A 15,031-nucleotide genomic window follows, 5' to 3' on the forward strand; every position below is an offset into this window, starting at 1 on the left:
TAAAGATAATTTAAAATAATTTTGAAGATGTTCGGGGTGGTCAAAGGTGCTCGAGACCCAAAACAAACTCGAAAAGTCAAAACTACTTAAAATAGTATAATTTCTCGAGTCTAGGCACTTCTTGTGGTCGAAGTGCCTAAATGTACCGATACAAATGCTCTAGACAGCCCATTGAGGCATTCTAACACTCTTGTGTCAGTACCTCTGAGCCATTCTATAGATACTTCAACCCCTGAGGCCAAAAATTGCCCTAAAACACTCATTTTTCATCCTCAAACTTCACCATAATAAAAACCAAACTTTGGGATCTTAAAATTCACATTTTATTAGTTGAACCATAATAAAAACCAAACTTTGGGATCTTAAAATTCACATTTTATTAGTTGAGAAGAAACACTGAAACACCTCCAAACTAGACTTTTACAAACCACGTTAAAAATATAAATTAAAAACCACAATCTATGCTTACGTAACATGTTCAAAATAAGGTATAACATGTCATAATAACCAAAATATTAAGCTAGCCCATTAAGCCTATATAAAATTACCCAAAAACCAATCTAAAGCATCGAAAATCAAAGCTTGTATGCATACATTCAAAATATATAGAATTTGACTCAAGGTCAATAAAAAATAAACAAAATAGAAGTAGATATCATCACCATTACAACTAATAGTTATATGGAACATTTATATATGCATCCCTAAATGACTTTTCTAATACATACTAGTAGGTACCAATTGCAAATACAAATATTTCATACTCTTCAATGTTGACAATGGTGTTTGTTTATGATTCCCTGAGATGCACCGAGCCTTAATGTAGAAGACCTACGCGTAAAAACAACAACACATTAAGCTTAAAACTTAGTAAGTGTTGGGAAATGTGCCCATATTGTATTAAACATGTAATTGTTTTCTATTTATTTGAACGATGAATAAATAAATAAAGTTAATTTCAAATTTCTCTATTATGTCTTTTGTATTTTCTGTCTTTTATATTTTGCATGCATAGCAAAATTATGACAAGCAAATATTAGTTTATTGATTATCTGAAGTTCAAAAAAAAGATAAGTGACATTGTAAAGAACATTTACATTGCGAGAAAGACAACTTACTTCAGTAGATAATCCGAATGAGCCCATAATCTCGTAAAAGAATCAAAGTGGATATTTGATTCAAATACTGAGAAGGATTATTATGTCGTCTACAATTCCAATTGGGAAGATGGTCAGTCTTGGCTATCGGAGCAGTTGACTCCATGAGTAAAGACATAGATGTATTCATTGGTAGAAGGATACATTGGACTGGACCTAAGATGAATTAATTCTAAATCCATTTGTGAATTAATTTACTTATGACGTTCATGATGTGATTTACCTAAATCTTGAGTTAGTCACTGACGATGCATATGCAACTCATGTACTTTGATATAAGTGGAGGCTTATGCTCTAAAGAAGATCGAGCCCATAGCCGGTATGTTGGGTACATGACTTGTGTATGGCATGGCTTTACTAGCACCAGTGGAATTCATAGCTCAATTAAAGAGTTAATGATACCCTCTCATTGGCATTGTGTGGATTGATAAATATGGATCATGGTCATGGGTTGCTTATTCTCGAAGAAGCAATTTATCACAATAATTTTTTGACAGTGATCATATTAATCATTAAGAAGACATAATGATGACAATGAGATAAAATATAATTGTATTAAGTGAACGGATTTAACTCAAAGGAATCAAGGATATCATATGAGGGTAACACACATGACGAGGTCATTGGACAAAACAATTGGATGAAATACTTTCGTAAAGAGTATACAATAAAGAGTTTTCAATCATGGAACTTCTTGTGGACTGACTCCATGATTAAGTAATTGTGAATTATCAGAACAATGCTTCTGGACATAATTACAATCACTAGAGCCTAATTGTATATGTCTGATTGGTCCCTCCACTAGCTCAACAAAAGCTCGATCGGATTGCATTTGAATCAAAAGTAAATTCTACGGCTTTGGGAATAATTTCATTGAGTCAATTTATTTGATGTGGAATTAAATTAGGTGGCCGTAAGAATTGTTCAATTAGAGAATCTGTTTAAAAAATTTTCTTGAAAAATTAATTTGGAAAATATAAGTTGTTTCTAGAAAAATTAATTTTAATCAAGTAAAATTAAATTAATCAAATTAATTAAAATTAATATGATATTTTTGGAAATTAATTTTCAAGTCAGATAATTGGCCCAATGGATAATTGAATTTGAAAATTGAACCTGAAATTGTAAATTGGGCCCAAGAGCCCAAAACTGAGACTAAGACCCAAAAACTGGTCGGACCGGTCGGGTCGTCATTGACCCGGACCGAACCAACAGCAGCCGAACCGACTCGGGGTGTCGCACCTGCATCACCAGACACAGCGGTGTTGGTGGCTACGACTACGACGTCCCGATGGCTGGCGTCGATTGGTTATTGGTGGTTGAATAGTGGAAGAGTTATACTCCTACTGGAACTTTACCAGAGAATTTTATTTCAAATTAACTATTCCAAAAATAATATTATTTTAATAGTTTAATATTAAATTTAATTTAATACTTATCTTAATAATATTTTATTAATTTAATATTAAAGTGATTAAGTTTAATCATAGTTGAACTCTCTAAGCTCTCCCTATATAAAGAGAGCCTTGAGTCATTATTTACACATATTTGAATTTAAGAGAAAGTTGTAGAAAGAAAATTCTTTGAAGAGATTATTCCAGAAAATTTCTAAAGATTATTTTTTGATTTACAACTTGACCCAAAAGTTTATAGAAATTGTAAAATTACTCCACTAATAATTTTTGTGAAAAGTTTTCTGATATGAAGTGAGCTCACACTCGACAGACGTGAGCTTGAGGATAGTAGAGAAGACTACTTGGCCGAAGCGTTCATCCTAGACGAATCTAAAAGGTGCAATTTTGATTAAGTGTTTATTACTTTAGATATCACAACCAAGATCTTATTTTGGAAAATTTTTAAAACTTTGGTTTTTCCCTAAATCTATTTTCTACTGCGTTTTCCAAACTCGTTTTTCCAATAGTATGACAGTATGGATAATACCTTATATACTTATCTTTAGAACTGAGATTTAGGTCATGTACAAGATTATATAATATGCTTTAAACTAATGTGAATGGCTACTACATGACAATTCAGAGAAACAAAGAACAATTTAGTACCATGAGAACACATGCAAGAATTCACATTTAACAATTCAAGTATTTGTATTTATCATGCTAAAATAAAGTTATTCTCAGAAATCAAAGCTAGTTAACTTTAGTCCTTAGCGTGCCTAGAAAGCAAAGATAGGATACTAAGGAAAAATTATTCAGAATTATATTAACAGGAGCGTCGAAGCGCAAGTGTCCAAAAACAATATTAGGATTGCAACAAAGTGCCAGGAATAGGAACATTGAAGTGCAAATAACATGAGTACCGAAGTACAAAACAAGAGTCTCTTATTGGCATGCCAGTCATATCTTAACCACTTAACTAAGCTGTAACACTCCTAACCCGTATTCTTCGCCAGAATAGGGTTACGGAGCATTACCAAAAAATTTTAACGTAAAACATTCAATTACAATCATTTATAAAACACATCATATTCCATTTAAACACATGCATAACGTCCCTTTTTCGAGCCCTCGAGGCCTTAGAAACACTTTAGAAATGATTTGGGACTAAATCAAAAATATTTAGAACTTCATGGCAAAAGATAGAAAAATTCATACTACATGGGTCACACGGCTGTGTGGCCAAGCCGTGTGACTCACACGGCTAAGACACACGCCCATGTCTCAGGCCGTGTGGGTATTCGAAGTAGGGACACACTGATGCATCCGGCTCAGGTTAATTGAGTCGTTTCACGTAGTTGCCCGATCGTCGACGAGAAGTCTTCGTTTTGATGTCGTATGAAAATTGAGTTATGGAGATGTATAAGCGGAAGCAGGCAATTTGGGTTCGAAAGATGGCTTGGATTGATGTTTTTTTTATAGGTTCAGTTTAATAAAGAAATAATTTAAAAATTGATAGATAAAATGGAATGGAAGTTGAACTCAAGCTTCAAGAATGTTTTAATACTAAAAAGTATTGCCCCGAGTCTTATATTGCTTAAGGTGAATTTTGATGAAGGATAGAAGCGGACCTTGACCTGTTACCTATATGGAGGTAAGAACCAAAGGTATAATAATATGGTTGAACGCCACACCGGTTCAGTGATAAGTTCAATGGAGTTCGGATTGACGCCACTAGTAAGCTAGATAAGTCGCTTCGAGACTCGAACGAAAGAATAGAGGAGGTAACCTCACAAGAACAAAAGCTCTATTAAGTTTAATTGATCAAATTCTATAACCTTTTACAATAAACAAGTAAACTATTTATAGGCAAAGACTAAGCTAGCCGAATAGCCACATACATCCTTAGGAATTAAGCAAATGAATTCATCTAACGGTCTTGCTAAATTCGGCTGAATGTGAGCTCCAATGGTCAGCTTCTAGATGGATAAATGAATCTTGGACAACTTGGATGGTGCATGGATGAGCTTGGTTCGGCCAATGAGCATAAATAAGCTCATTTAAGATGCAACTTTTGCTGAAAAGTGACCAGCCATTAAAAGGAAATTGAGCAGCCAAATGAAGTGTGAAAGCTCAGCTTTGAAGAGTTTTTGAAGTGTGAACACCATGAACCGAACAGCCAAAATGTATCCAGCAATGTGAAAGAATTAATTGGCAGCTTTGGAGTAGGAAACATCATCTCCTTTGGCCGAATAGTCACTTAGGAAACTTCAAAAATCAGCACACCATTTTAATTGCATTCCATGCATGTATTGCCAAATACATAGAATCCAACGTGCATGCATCTTTTAAATGCACTCCCACATTCGGCCAACCTACAAAAGGAGCAAATGAACTTACATTAATTTATATTCAGTTGAAACATAATTAAAACACAATCTGGAAAATTTAAATTCACATATTTAAAACAAGACACATTTAATTAAATTAATACCTAATTAATTCGGTTAGGACAAGACACATTAAAACATGCTATAAAACATATTTATAAGCTGTAGGAATTAAGATGACTTAAAAACATGTAAGAAACACAATTAACATGCATAATTAAATTCGTCCAGATTTAAGACCAATTAAACATTAAAAATTAATTGAGCTGTATATAACTAAATTAACTAACTCAAATAATTATTTCAGCAACTATATTATTGCATAAATGGAATTAAGCTAGATTTGAGCTGATTCGAGCTCTAAGAGCTGGAAACGAGCTAAACGGAGTTCAACGAGATGGAATTGAACTAATTCAGGTCGCATGGGTTTGCAAGTAATGCTTAGGGAGCTGGTCCAAAAGTGTACCCGGGGCGTGGTCGTATCACACACGGCCATGTCCCATCCCGTGTAACTCTCTGACTTGGGTCACACGGCCAAGCCACACGCCCGTGTGCCAGGCCGTGTAACTCTTGAAATACAACTTATAAAAACCTACAAGGGATACATAGCCATGTCGCGTGACCGTGTGTCACACACAACTAAGACACATGTTTGTGTCTTAGGCCGTGTGGACAAGAAATAGGTCATTTTCAAGCCATTTCATTCACCCTAAACATGCTCCCACATACAAACCATTTGTACCTATTTCAAACATTCAAAAATGTACCTAAAACATGCATAATGTAGTTAAATCAAAATGACATCTATCCATACAACCAATATACCTTAAAGGCACCTCAATCAAATTTGACTAAACATTTTCTAAATTTAGCCATCAATCAATCAACCAATTGAACAACTTATATACTACACATACCATAATGTTCACATATCATTTTCGTACTCATAACCACTAATATGACCATTCACACAACACAACTCAATCAATATATTAGCAACTTAGCCATATGCCAACAACAACCAAAGCTACCAAAATTAGCCATTTAACAACTCAATGCACTATCTCATTCCATACCAAACCAACATTTCATAGCATACCTTTATATTCATCATTTCAACTACCCTCATTTAAGTACTTAGATAGCAAACTAACAACCATTAAAGTACCATACATATATGTCAATATAACAACTATTTCATCATTTAAAATAGCATATTTATAAGCTAAACATAATGACTAATTTCATCAAACAAAGACACCTCTACATGCCATTATAACCATGACTCAAAATCATAAAAATCTACCGATATAGCTGATGGATAGTATGATGGATCTCCGACTAGCTTCCAACCTGATTGAGCTTCCAATAATATGTAAAGTAAAGAAAAATAACTACGTAAGCAATGAATGCTTAGTAAGTTCGTATAAACTTAAAGCATAATATTCCATTTCAATAATAAACTTTATAGAATAAACATAAATCTATGCCAATGCCATAAGATTCATAAATCGATATGATCATTAACTCACAAATGAGTAAGTTCACTAGTGTCGCACATATTTATCATTCATATCATGATATGATTTTATGAGACTTAATAGATAATCATCAACCTTTTTATAAGATTATACACTTTTAATTTACTCTCTTTTCATTCTGTTCCCAATGCTTATCATAAGCCTAAACAACATTATCAATTCCCGGCTTAGTGTATTTATCCATGTTATAGATATATTCATCCATAGCATACTTCAATTTCCACATATAATACATCATTCAAACTCATTACTTCCCTTTTCCTCAAATTTCATTACAACTATGTATTTACCATTTCATATGCATAACACACAAGTTATAAGCATACCATCAACCATGACTACAAGCTAGTGCATTTAAACATAGCTCTTTAGGAATCAACCACATAATCAACCATTGCATAAGAAATTACATACTTGGATTTATTCCACCTTTTCATAGACATAAGCATATTACCAATTGAGCACTTACCGTTTCAATGTATTTCATTAAGATTAAACATGATATAATTCAACCACCAACTTGGCACAAGCCTAATCACCAACAACAACACATGTTTAATTGAATATAATTCATGTGAACTTAACATAAATAACCATTATACTTAAGTATGATCCAATTGGATTTATCATCCTTCATAACATATCATGTTTTCCATGTATCACCATTTCAATAAATTTCATACACACATGCCTTGGTTCATATTAAACACTTACCATAGCCACAAGCTAATGATTAAACACATAACTTAGCGATATCATCACATGGTAAGATATAGCATATAAACATAGCATCTCTTAAATCATACTTTTCATATTTATGAATATTCATACTTTAATCATTGGCACATCATACCTTTCCATATTTGATGTAGTGAAGTCAATCGAAACCCTTATTGGAGCTCACACAAAGTGTGCTAAACGATGGTCGAAACCATCTCTTTTCTATAATCGATGAATACTGTGAAGACGATTGAAACCCTGGTATACGTTTCCTTTGTGTTATAGTCCAACTATGGTCTTACATATACATTGCCATGGCTCTGTCATGGCCTTACATTCGTAGTGCCATAACCCAGTTATGGTCTTATCATCTGAATGTCATAGCCCAGCTATGGTCTTACATATAAACACTGCCATGGTCCAACCATGGTCTTACGTTTGAATAATTTCCATAGCCTCACTATGGTCTTACGTGCGAATGCAACCTGTATCATTTGATATTAGAAATTATCATTTTCGTAACTTTTTACAATTCTTATTCTATCAACAAATCAATCTAATATTAGTAATTTTACATCATTTAAACTTTAATATTCATAAACATTTAGAAATATAATTGAGTATGATGAACTTACATAGTTAATTTGCAGTAATGGCTCCGAGTTTCTCAATCAATGATCGACATAATATCAATTCATTATTTTCATTTTCAATTACACACATCAATATAATCTAATATTATGCAATTAGGTTCATATATCTCACTTAAATATAAATTAAAATTAAATTGAACAAACTTACCTGGCTAAATTGTAGAAATGACAAAGTACAAGGGCATTTTGGTAGTTTTCTATTCTCCTCGATTTTCTACTGGATCTTGATCTAAATTAATAATTTCATTCAATATATTAATTTAGACAGTAAAACAATGTATTTTTATGCAATTTAGTCACTTTTGAAATTTTTACAAAATTACACCTAAAGTTTTACTTTTATTCAATTTAGTCGTTGAGCCTAAAACATGCAAATTAATCATTTTTACCAAAAATTGACCACAGAAGAGTACTTATGCTATCCTATACAGCCCATTCATGCAACAAATTCACAACAAATCCTTATATTTTTACTATTTTAACAATTTAGTCCTTAATCGATAAATTCATCAAAAAATACTTAATGAAATACTTTTAAATAACAAATAATATTTCAAATTCATAATTTAACATCTAAAATCACAAGGTTCAACAATGGCAACATTCAAAATCTTTAATAGTTTCAAAATCGAAGGTACGAGTTAGCTGGACCTAGTTGCAACGATATCAAAAACATAAAAATTATTAAAAATAGAGCCAAAATCACATACCATGCAATAGGAAAGCACCATGGCCAACCTAACTTAAAACCTCCGTGGGCATTCGGTTCTTTGAAGAAGAAACTAAAAAGATGATAACCAATTAACCTTTTGTTTTTATTTTATTTTAATAAACCAAATTATCATTTTAACCTTGGTTAATAAATAATTAAAACACCAATTTCATGACCATAATTGTCCAGTAACTCCTTAAATGGTCTAATTATTGTTTAAGTCCCTTTTCCTTTATTCAATAAGCCATTTAATCACTCAAATCAAATAGTGATCAAATTTTACATCTTTTACGATTTAGTCCCTTTTAATTAATTAACTATCGAAACGTTAAAATTTTTCAACAAAACTTTAATATCATCTTAATGACACTCTGTAAATATTTATAAAAATATTTACGACTTGGTTCATAGAAACGAGGTCCCGATACCTCATTTTCTAAACCTATTTGATCTTAAGGTCTTACCACTTGAATTTATTAAATCATTTATATAATATCACTTATTTTAATTATAGAAAGACTTCCTAACCAAATTGGTGACCCCATTGAGGGTAACACCAACTCAGGCAGGAACTTAAATAGAAGTTTTGTGATTACCCTTTTCAATAATGTTAACATGAATTTAAAAAATATATATATTTTACCATTATACAAACATTTATGAGTATATAACTAAATTCACATTTCCTAAGAAAAAGAAACTAAAATCAGATAATCTGGATGACTAATCTCTTAATGAAAGTAAAGTTTAAGCAGTAAATTATAAGTGTTTCACGAAAATAAAATTTGGATATCAAATTGCAATAAAGTTTTACAAAGTTTAATTCAGATACTTATTCGTAGATTTAAAAGGGTTAAAGATAGGTTACTTGAAATGATTTTCAATTACGAATTTCATCTTTAAAATATGTACAATTTAATTCTTATAAATTAAGATGAAAAATAGAAGTAGTAAAATCATACACATATATTTCCGTGGATTTTTTATTTGAAAATGATTATTATTTTCTCAATAATAACCGAATGGGCTTATAAAGCCCAATATACGATCTCTGATTGCCCAGGAAAAGGGGGAAAAGAAACAAATAGGAAAGAAGGAAAAGCTCTTCACTGATCAGGTTTTTTTTTTTTTAGGGAAAATAAAATCTTTTAAAGCTCCGTGGACTGGGTGCTTCCATGGCGGATTCTCTATGCCTAGTAGCGTAGTTTCAATTTGCTAAGAAAACCCAGTAATGGCCCTTCTTCGAAGAACCCTTCTCCTGCTCCTTCTTATAGTAACTCATCAATTCTTGCAATTTCGGATTGCTTTTGGATCGGTCAATGAAGAAGGCCAGAAACAAGAAGAATTCTACGAGGAACTACTCTTGAAGCCATTGCCAGATCGCAAACTGTTGACCCATTTCCATTTTCAAAGCTCTGCCCCTCCTTCTACCTCGAATGGCCGCCATCACCATTTATTCCCAAAAGCCATTTCTCAGTTGGTACTTTTTGTTTTGTTATTCATTTTATATTTCTTCTGGGTCACTAGGAAATCCTGTGGTTTAGAGAACATAAATTTTTCGAGTATTTTTCGTGTTGCTTTTGTTTGAATGGAGTTGGAGAAGTTAGCTTAGCTTAGTCTAGTGGATATTTTAGTTTCTGAATCTATTGCTGGTTTAAAAAAAGGGAAAATACCCTAAGGCTTGAATATTGAACCATTGTGTGCTGTAAGGAGGGTCTTGGGTTTGCTTGCTTGCTTTTACCTGGATCTTGAAATTTATATTTAAGGCTCAAGGGTCAGGTTAAGTAAGTACTATGGAGTTGTCGGCTCAGGCTGAGTCACTCTAAGTAGTTATTGGACTCCAACTAGTTACTGGAATAACTAGGATTTGAAAGTTTGATTTGCTAGCTTTTGTTTGATGATGAAAAATGGATGCAATACATTTGGGGGTTAAATATAATCACTATCTCTGGAGCACTCAGCTTGGCCTAGTCAATTAAGAAAGTTCTTGTCTTTTTGTTTTTAAGACCTTCTTTTAGCTTGTACTGTTGAAAATATCATTCAGCCCATCTCTGCTATTTTTTTGCTCAAGATACGGTTAGTTCAATATTCTCTGGATTCATAAATTCTCATGAGAATAAAATGTTCTCACTCACCCAATGATTTCTGCAATGTTATGTCTGGTGTAGTATAAACTTGGCTATAAGTTTACCTGAAAAACATTTTGCACTGATTGTTTATGTGCTACTGTAATTTGCATTTCTCTTTGCATTAGGAAAAGATAAAGTTGATTTAGATATTAAAAGTTTAACAACTAGTGTAGTTGCTTTCTGATAGGGTCACCGGCCCTCCCTTGTACCAAAAGAAAAAAAAAATGAATAGCTACGATAAGCCTTTGCAGTATTTGAAAACAGTGGATAGTTATGAACTTCTTTGAACAGGTTCTGAAATTTCAAGTTAAGGAAATGGAGCTGTCTTTCACACAAGGGCGCTGGAACTATGAAAGCTGGGGCGGATTTGATCCCATACCAAGCAGCAATGCAAAGCCCCCTGGGGTAGAGTTATGGGCTGTCTTTGATGCCCCACAACACCTAATTGATGCTTTGTGGAAGAATTTAACACACACGCTTTCTGGTCTTTTCTGTGCCTCAATCAACTTCTTAGAGTCTAGTACAGCTTATTCTGCCCCAGAATGGAGTTTTCCACCTGCTTCAGGCAAGCTGAGGTATGGTACATTGCCCCGTGAAGCTGTTTGCACAGAGAATCTAACTCCATGGCTGAAGTTGCTTCCTTGTCGGGACAAAGCTGGGATTTCCATGTTACTAGATAGGCCATCAATTTACCGAGGTTTTTATCATTCTCAGAGGTTGCATCTCACCTCAACTGGATCTGGTTCCGAGGGGATGGATCCAGGTATCATATTAGAACAGACACTTACAGTTGTCCTCCAGCCTGATAGTCAAAGGGCCAGTCTGGCCCATGCTAGTGAAAAACATTTTCAACCGAGCTGGTCTCTTAGTTCAATTTTTGGGAAACAAATTAGTGGAAGATGTGTTCTTGCAGAGACTAGTAATGTGTACTTTCTACTTGACAAGGGCTTAGTTGCTGAACTAGAACATATACATAAAGAAAATGAGAAGTCTGAAGAAAATGTTTTGATATCTGAGAAGTTTTGGAATAATCCCAGCTTTGAGTTGTCTGCTAAACCAGACAGGATATTCATAGAAGAAAGCAGTTTGCTTAGCAAGAATGCTTCAGTTTTGTACAAGTTCGAAATTGAGAAATACGGTGAATCTGAGCCATTTGATCTTGGCCTTTTCTGGAAGACTCCTGTAGTTTGGTTGTGTCAACAAGCACCATTACATGCTAATAGATTCTTGATGGGAAGTGGGAATGAGAGGGGTGCCATTGCTATTTCCTTAAAATCTACACAATCGAGTGAGGGCTTCATGGGCTCTAATTCCAATGATGAAAGGTGTGAATTGCGAGTTGATGTTTTTCAAGTTGTGCCTTGGTATGTTAAGGTATATTTCCATTCTCTGCAAGTGTTTGTTGATCAACAACCTAAGGCTGTTTCAGATATTATTGAGAAGATACATGTTTCACCTTCCAAAGACAAAGTGTCTCCAGGTGTGATGGAGTTGGTTCTGACACTTCCTTGTAGCGTGAGCTCAGCTGTTTTAACAATAGAATTTGATAAGGTATGCTTATCATTATCTTTATTTAGCTATTAGTTGATCCAGTTCTATAAATTCACACAAGTTATTTGTTTTTACCTGAGAAGTGCATTTGTTATTAAGGATTAAACTTCAAATGTGGTAGCAGCACTTAAAGGTATATTAGACCTAGCAATGTCAACACCAAGTAATGGTGAGAGTTCATGCTGTTGCATTGGAGTCCAATTTTATAGCTTAAGAAAAATCCGTTTCTGTTAAAGCTACTTCTGATAAAAGCTGCCATAAGATGGCAAATTGAATGCTGTGAGTATACCTAATATTGACATTAAAATATATCTGAACTCAGACTTTGTCCCGAAATGTTACGAGTTTGAACAAAAATGTTCAATGAATTCCTTTTGATATAGATAATGTTTTGAGCATGGCTCTATCCCAGTCTCTAGATTCTAAGGCCACTGTTTACTCCTTCAGCTGCATGCATATGATGAAACCTAGAATACCTTAAATTCAGATAATCTTTTTGCCTAAAAAGGGGATAAATTTGGACAGGCTGCATCAAGCATCCTCACACAAGAATAATATTTCATCTTATTAGCTGTCTTATAATATATATTTCATTGCAATGTTAGAAGACCTTTTATTGCAGAAACTGGTGCTCCATTAGAAAATGGATTAGTATCTGCTGGCCTTATATACCACTATCAGTCTAAGACATTCTCTGTTTTTGGATGATGACTATCTGTTTTGGTGAAGCTAATAAATTTTGAACTGAAAGAAAAACAGCATGCTTCTTGTTTGATGAGAAGAACTTTAGCATGATTTTTGCTTCTTGGTGTATTGTTTGATCCTCTGTTTTGATATGTCTGAATAGGGTTTTTTACATATTGATGAGTACCCCCCTGATGCTAATCAAGGATTTGACATACCATCAGCTATTGTAAGCTTTCCCAATTTCCATGCAAGAATGGTTTTCCTTGAAAATGACTCTTTGAACAAGTCACCCTTGTTGTCAAAGTTTCAGGTATTAAGCCTCTTGAGATTTCTGGTCTTAAACCTGATCAATTTTTATTCTTCTTCTCATCTGGGATTTGCTTGATCTGTCATGCAGGAAAAGAGTCCTGTCATGTCTTACACAGAAGTATTACTGGTACCTTTGACAACTCCTGATTTTAGCATGCCTTACAATGTTATCACAATCACATGCACAGTGTTTGCATTGTATTTTGGATCATTGCTCAATGCACTAAGACGGCGTGTTGCTGAGGAGGAGAGATTTCTTAAAGACAAAGGTAAGTTTACCTCATGGAGCAGGTCATTATCAGTTCTCTTTAGAATCTGGTTTTCTTAAATTATTGTTTTAAGTTGTTATATTAATCTCCTATATTATCATGGCAATAGCCCTTTATGTGTAGTTGGTCAACACCACAAAAGTCCATTTTTTCAAGTTCATTGCAAACTTTTATAACATCCAGTGTGATCATGCCTATCCACATATCTAAGTAACTTAGCCATGTGGTCTGATGAGTTATTTTGGAGATGAGACTGAAATGAAAGGGTGTTAGACTTCACTCGTAGCCAATCATTCTTAAATTTTGTGGTCCATTTAAGTCATTTGACAACGTAATAATAATAGCTTCTTGTTTCTTGTTCTGGATGGGTCTCTCTCTATGTTTGTAGTTGGGAAATTGGGATGCTGTCTCTGATTATTCTTTAACATGCTTTCAGAACTTCAATTTCTTTGGAGAATGCATATATCTTATATAATCTAGTAATCTACAGTTGTAAAAGGTCTGAAGGGTTGCATACATGATCGAACTTAATAAAAACAATACGGAATAAAAATAGAAAACAACAATATCTTTTATTGTTGTAGCCAAGTTCATGTCTAAACTGCAGGCCGTTGCTTTGCATTAAGCTAAAATGGGTAGTTGAATGGTTGGATATCTTTTAATTACCCATCATCTTGATTATTTTCATCTCCCCATCACATATGAATAATTTTGGTTTGTTGAACCAGTATTGATGTTGTGATTGTTGGATTGTCTCATAATCCACTTTCTGATATTTGCGTTTCATTTCTTGGCTTGCAGCTGCCAAGAAAATGGATCGGATACCTCTGCTGCTATCAAAGTTGTCGGCCAAGCTTAGAGGTAGGCATTTGGAAGGTCCTCAAGCACCCCCAGCTTCATCATCCTTCATTAACTCTAAATCAGTACTCAAAGTCATACTCATAGCTGGACTCGCGGTGTATTGGCAATACTATTTTTCATGAAGATATAACAGAAGTTTTCAGTGTACAATACAAGGAAAACGAAAGCATAGTGTACCTCAGGTTAGGGAAAAAGGATTTTGTGTATCATTTTGAGCTATTGTTCATTTTGTTTTAGTTTTTGAAACTTTGAACCATTTTTATAATTTTCCTGAAAATGTGAAGATTTTAACCGAACTTGGTTCTGAAAAATGGTTCTCCTTTGGATTTCCAGCTCTGTTGGTGTAACGGCTTAAGGAAGGGTTTGATAAGAGTTTCGAATTCCCCATCTATGCTATGATTTTTTTTTTGTTTATTATTCTACTCATGTTGCTAAAGTATGATAAATCTATAGTACTTGGATTTGAGACTATCATACGGTCGTGCTTTAACACAAATAGCATTTTCATGTTTTGTTAGAGCTAGTTAGTGTTGAAAATTAATGATATATCTGATTTGATATATACTATGGAATGGAGAAATCTTTTTAACCAATCAAGGCTCAATTAAATCGATGAAAGTAGTCTTTGTATCAAGGTAATTAGTATTGTATGAATAGA

At 33.7% G+C, this 15,031-nt stretch overlaps 1 protein-coding gene across 2 annotated transcripts; it reads left to right on the forward strand.

The window, feature by feature from the left end:
- Nucleotides 1-9,629: 9,629 nt before the first annotated feature.
- On the forward strand, nt 9,630-14,762 carry LOC107954684 (GPI transamidase component PIG-T). 2 transcript variants are annotated; one of them, XR_001699652.2, is made up of 6 exons: nt 9,634-10,047; nt 10,988-12,247; nt 13,095-13,244; nt 13,332-13,512; nt 14,314-14,555; nt 14,707-14,762. XR_001699652.2 is itself a non-coding variant. In XM_016890313.2 (5 exons), exons 1-5 carry the CDS (start codon nt 9,799-9,801, stop codon nt 14,493-14,495), a joined length of 2,022 nt encoding a protein of 673 aa, XP_016745802.1. In that variant the 5' UTR covers nt 9,630-9,798; the 3' UTR covers nt 14,496-14,762. The 2 variants fall into 2 exon arrangements, 1 of the variants encoding a protein (XP_016745802.1); XM_016890313.2 differs by having other exon boundaries at nt 9,630-10,047; nt 14,314-14,762.
- The last annotated feature ends 269 nt before the right edge of the window (nt 14,763-15,031 follow it).

The sequence above is a fragment of the Gossypium hirsutum genome, chromosome D07, assembly GCF_007990345.1.
Source record: "Gossypium hirsutum isolate 1008001.06 chromosome D07, Gossypium_hirsutum_v2.1, whole genome shotgun sequence".
NCBI lineage: Eukaryota > Viridiplantae > Streptophyta > Magnoliopsida > Malvales > Malvaceae > Gossypium > Gossypium hirsutum.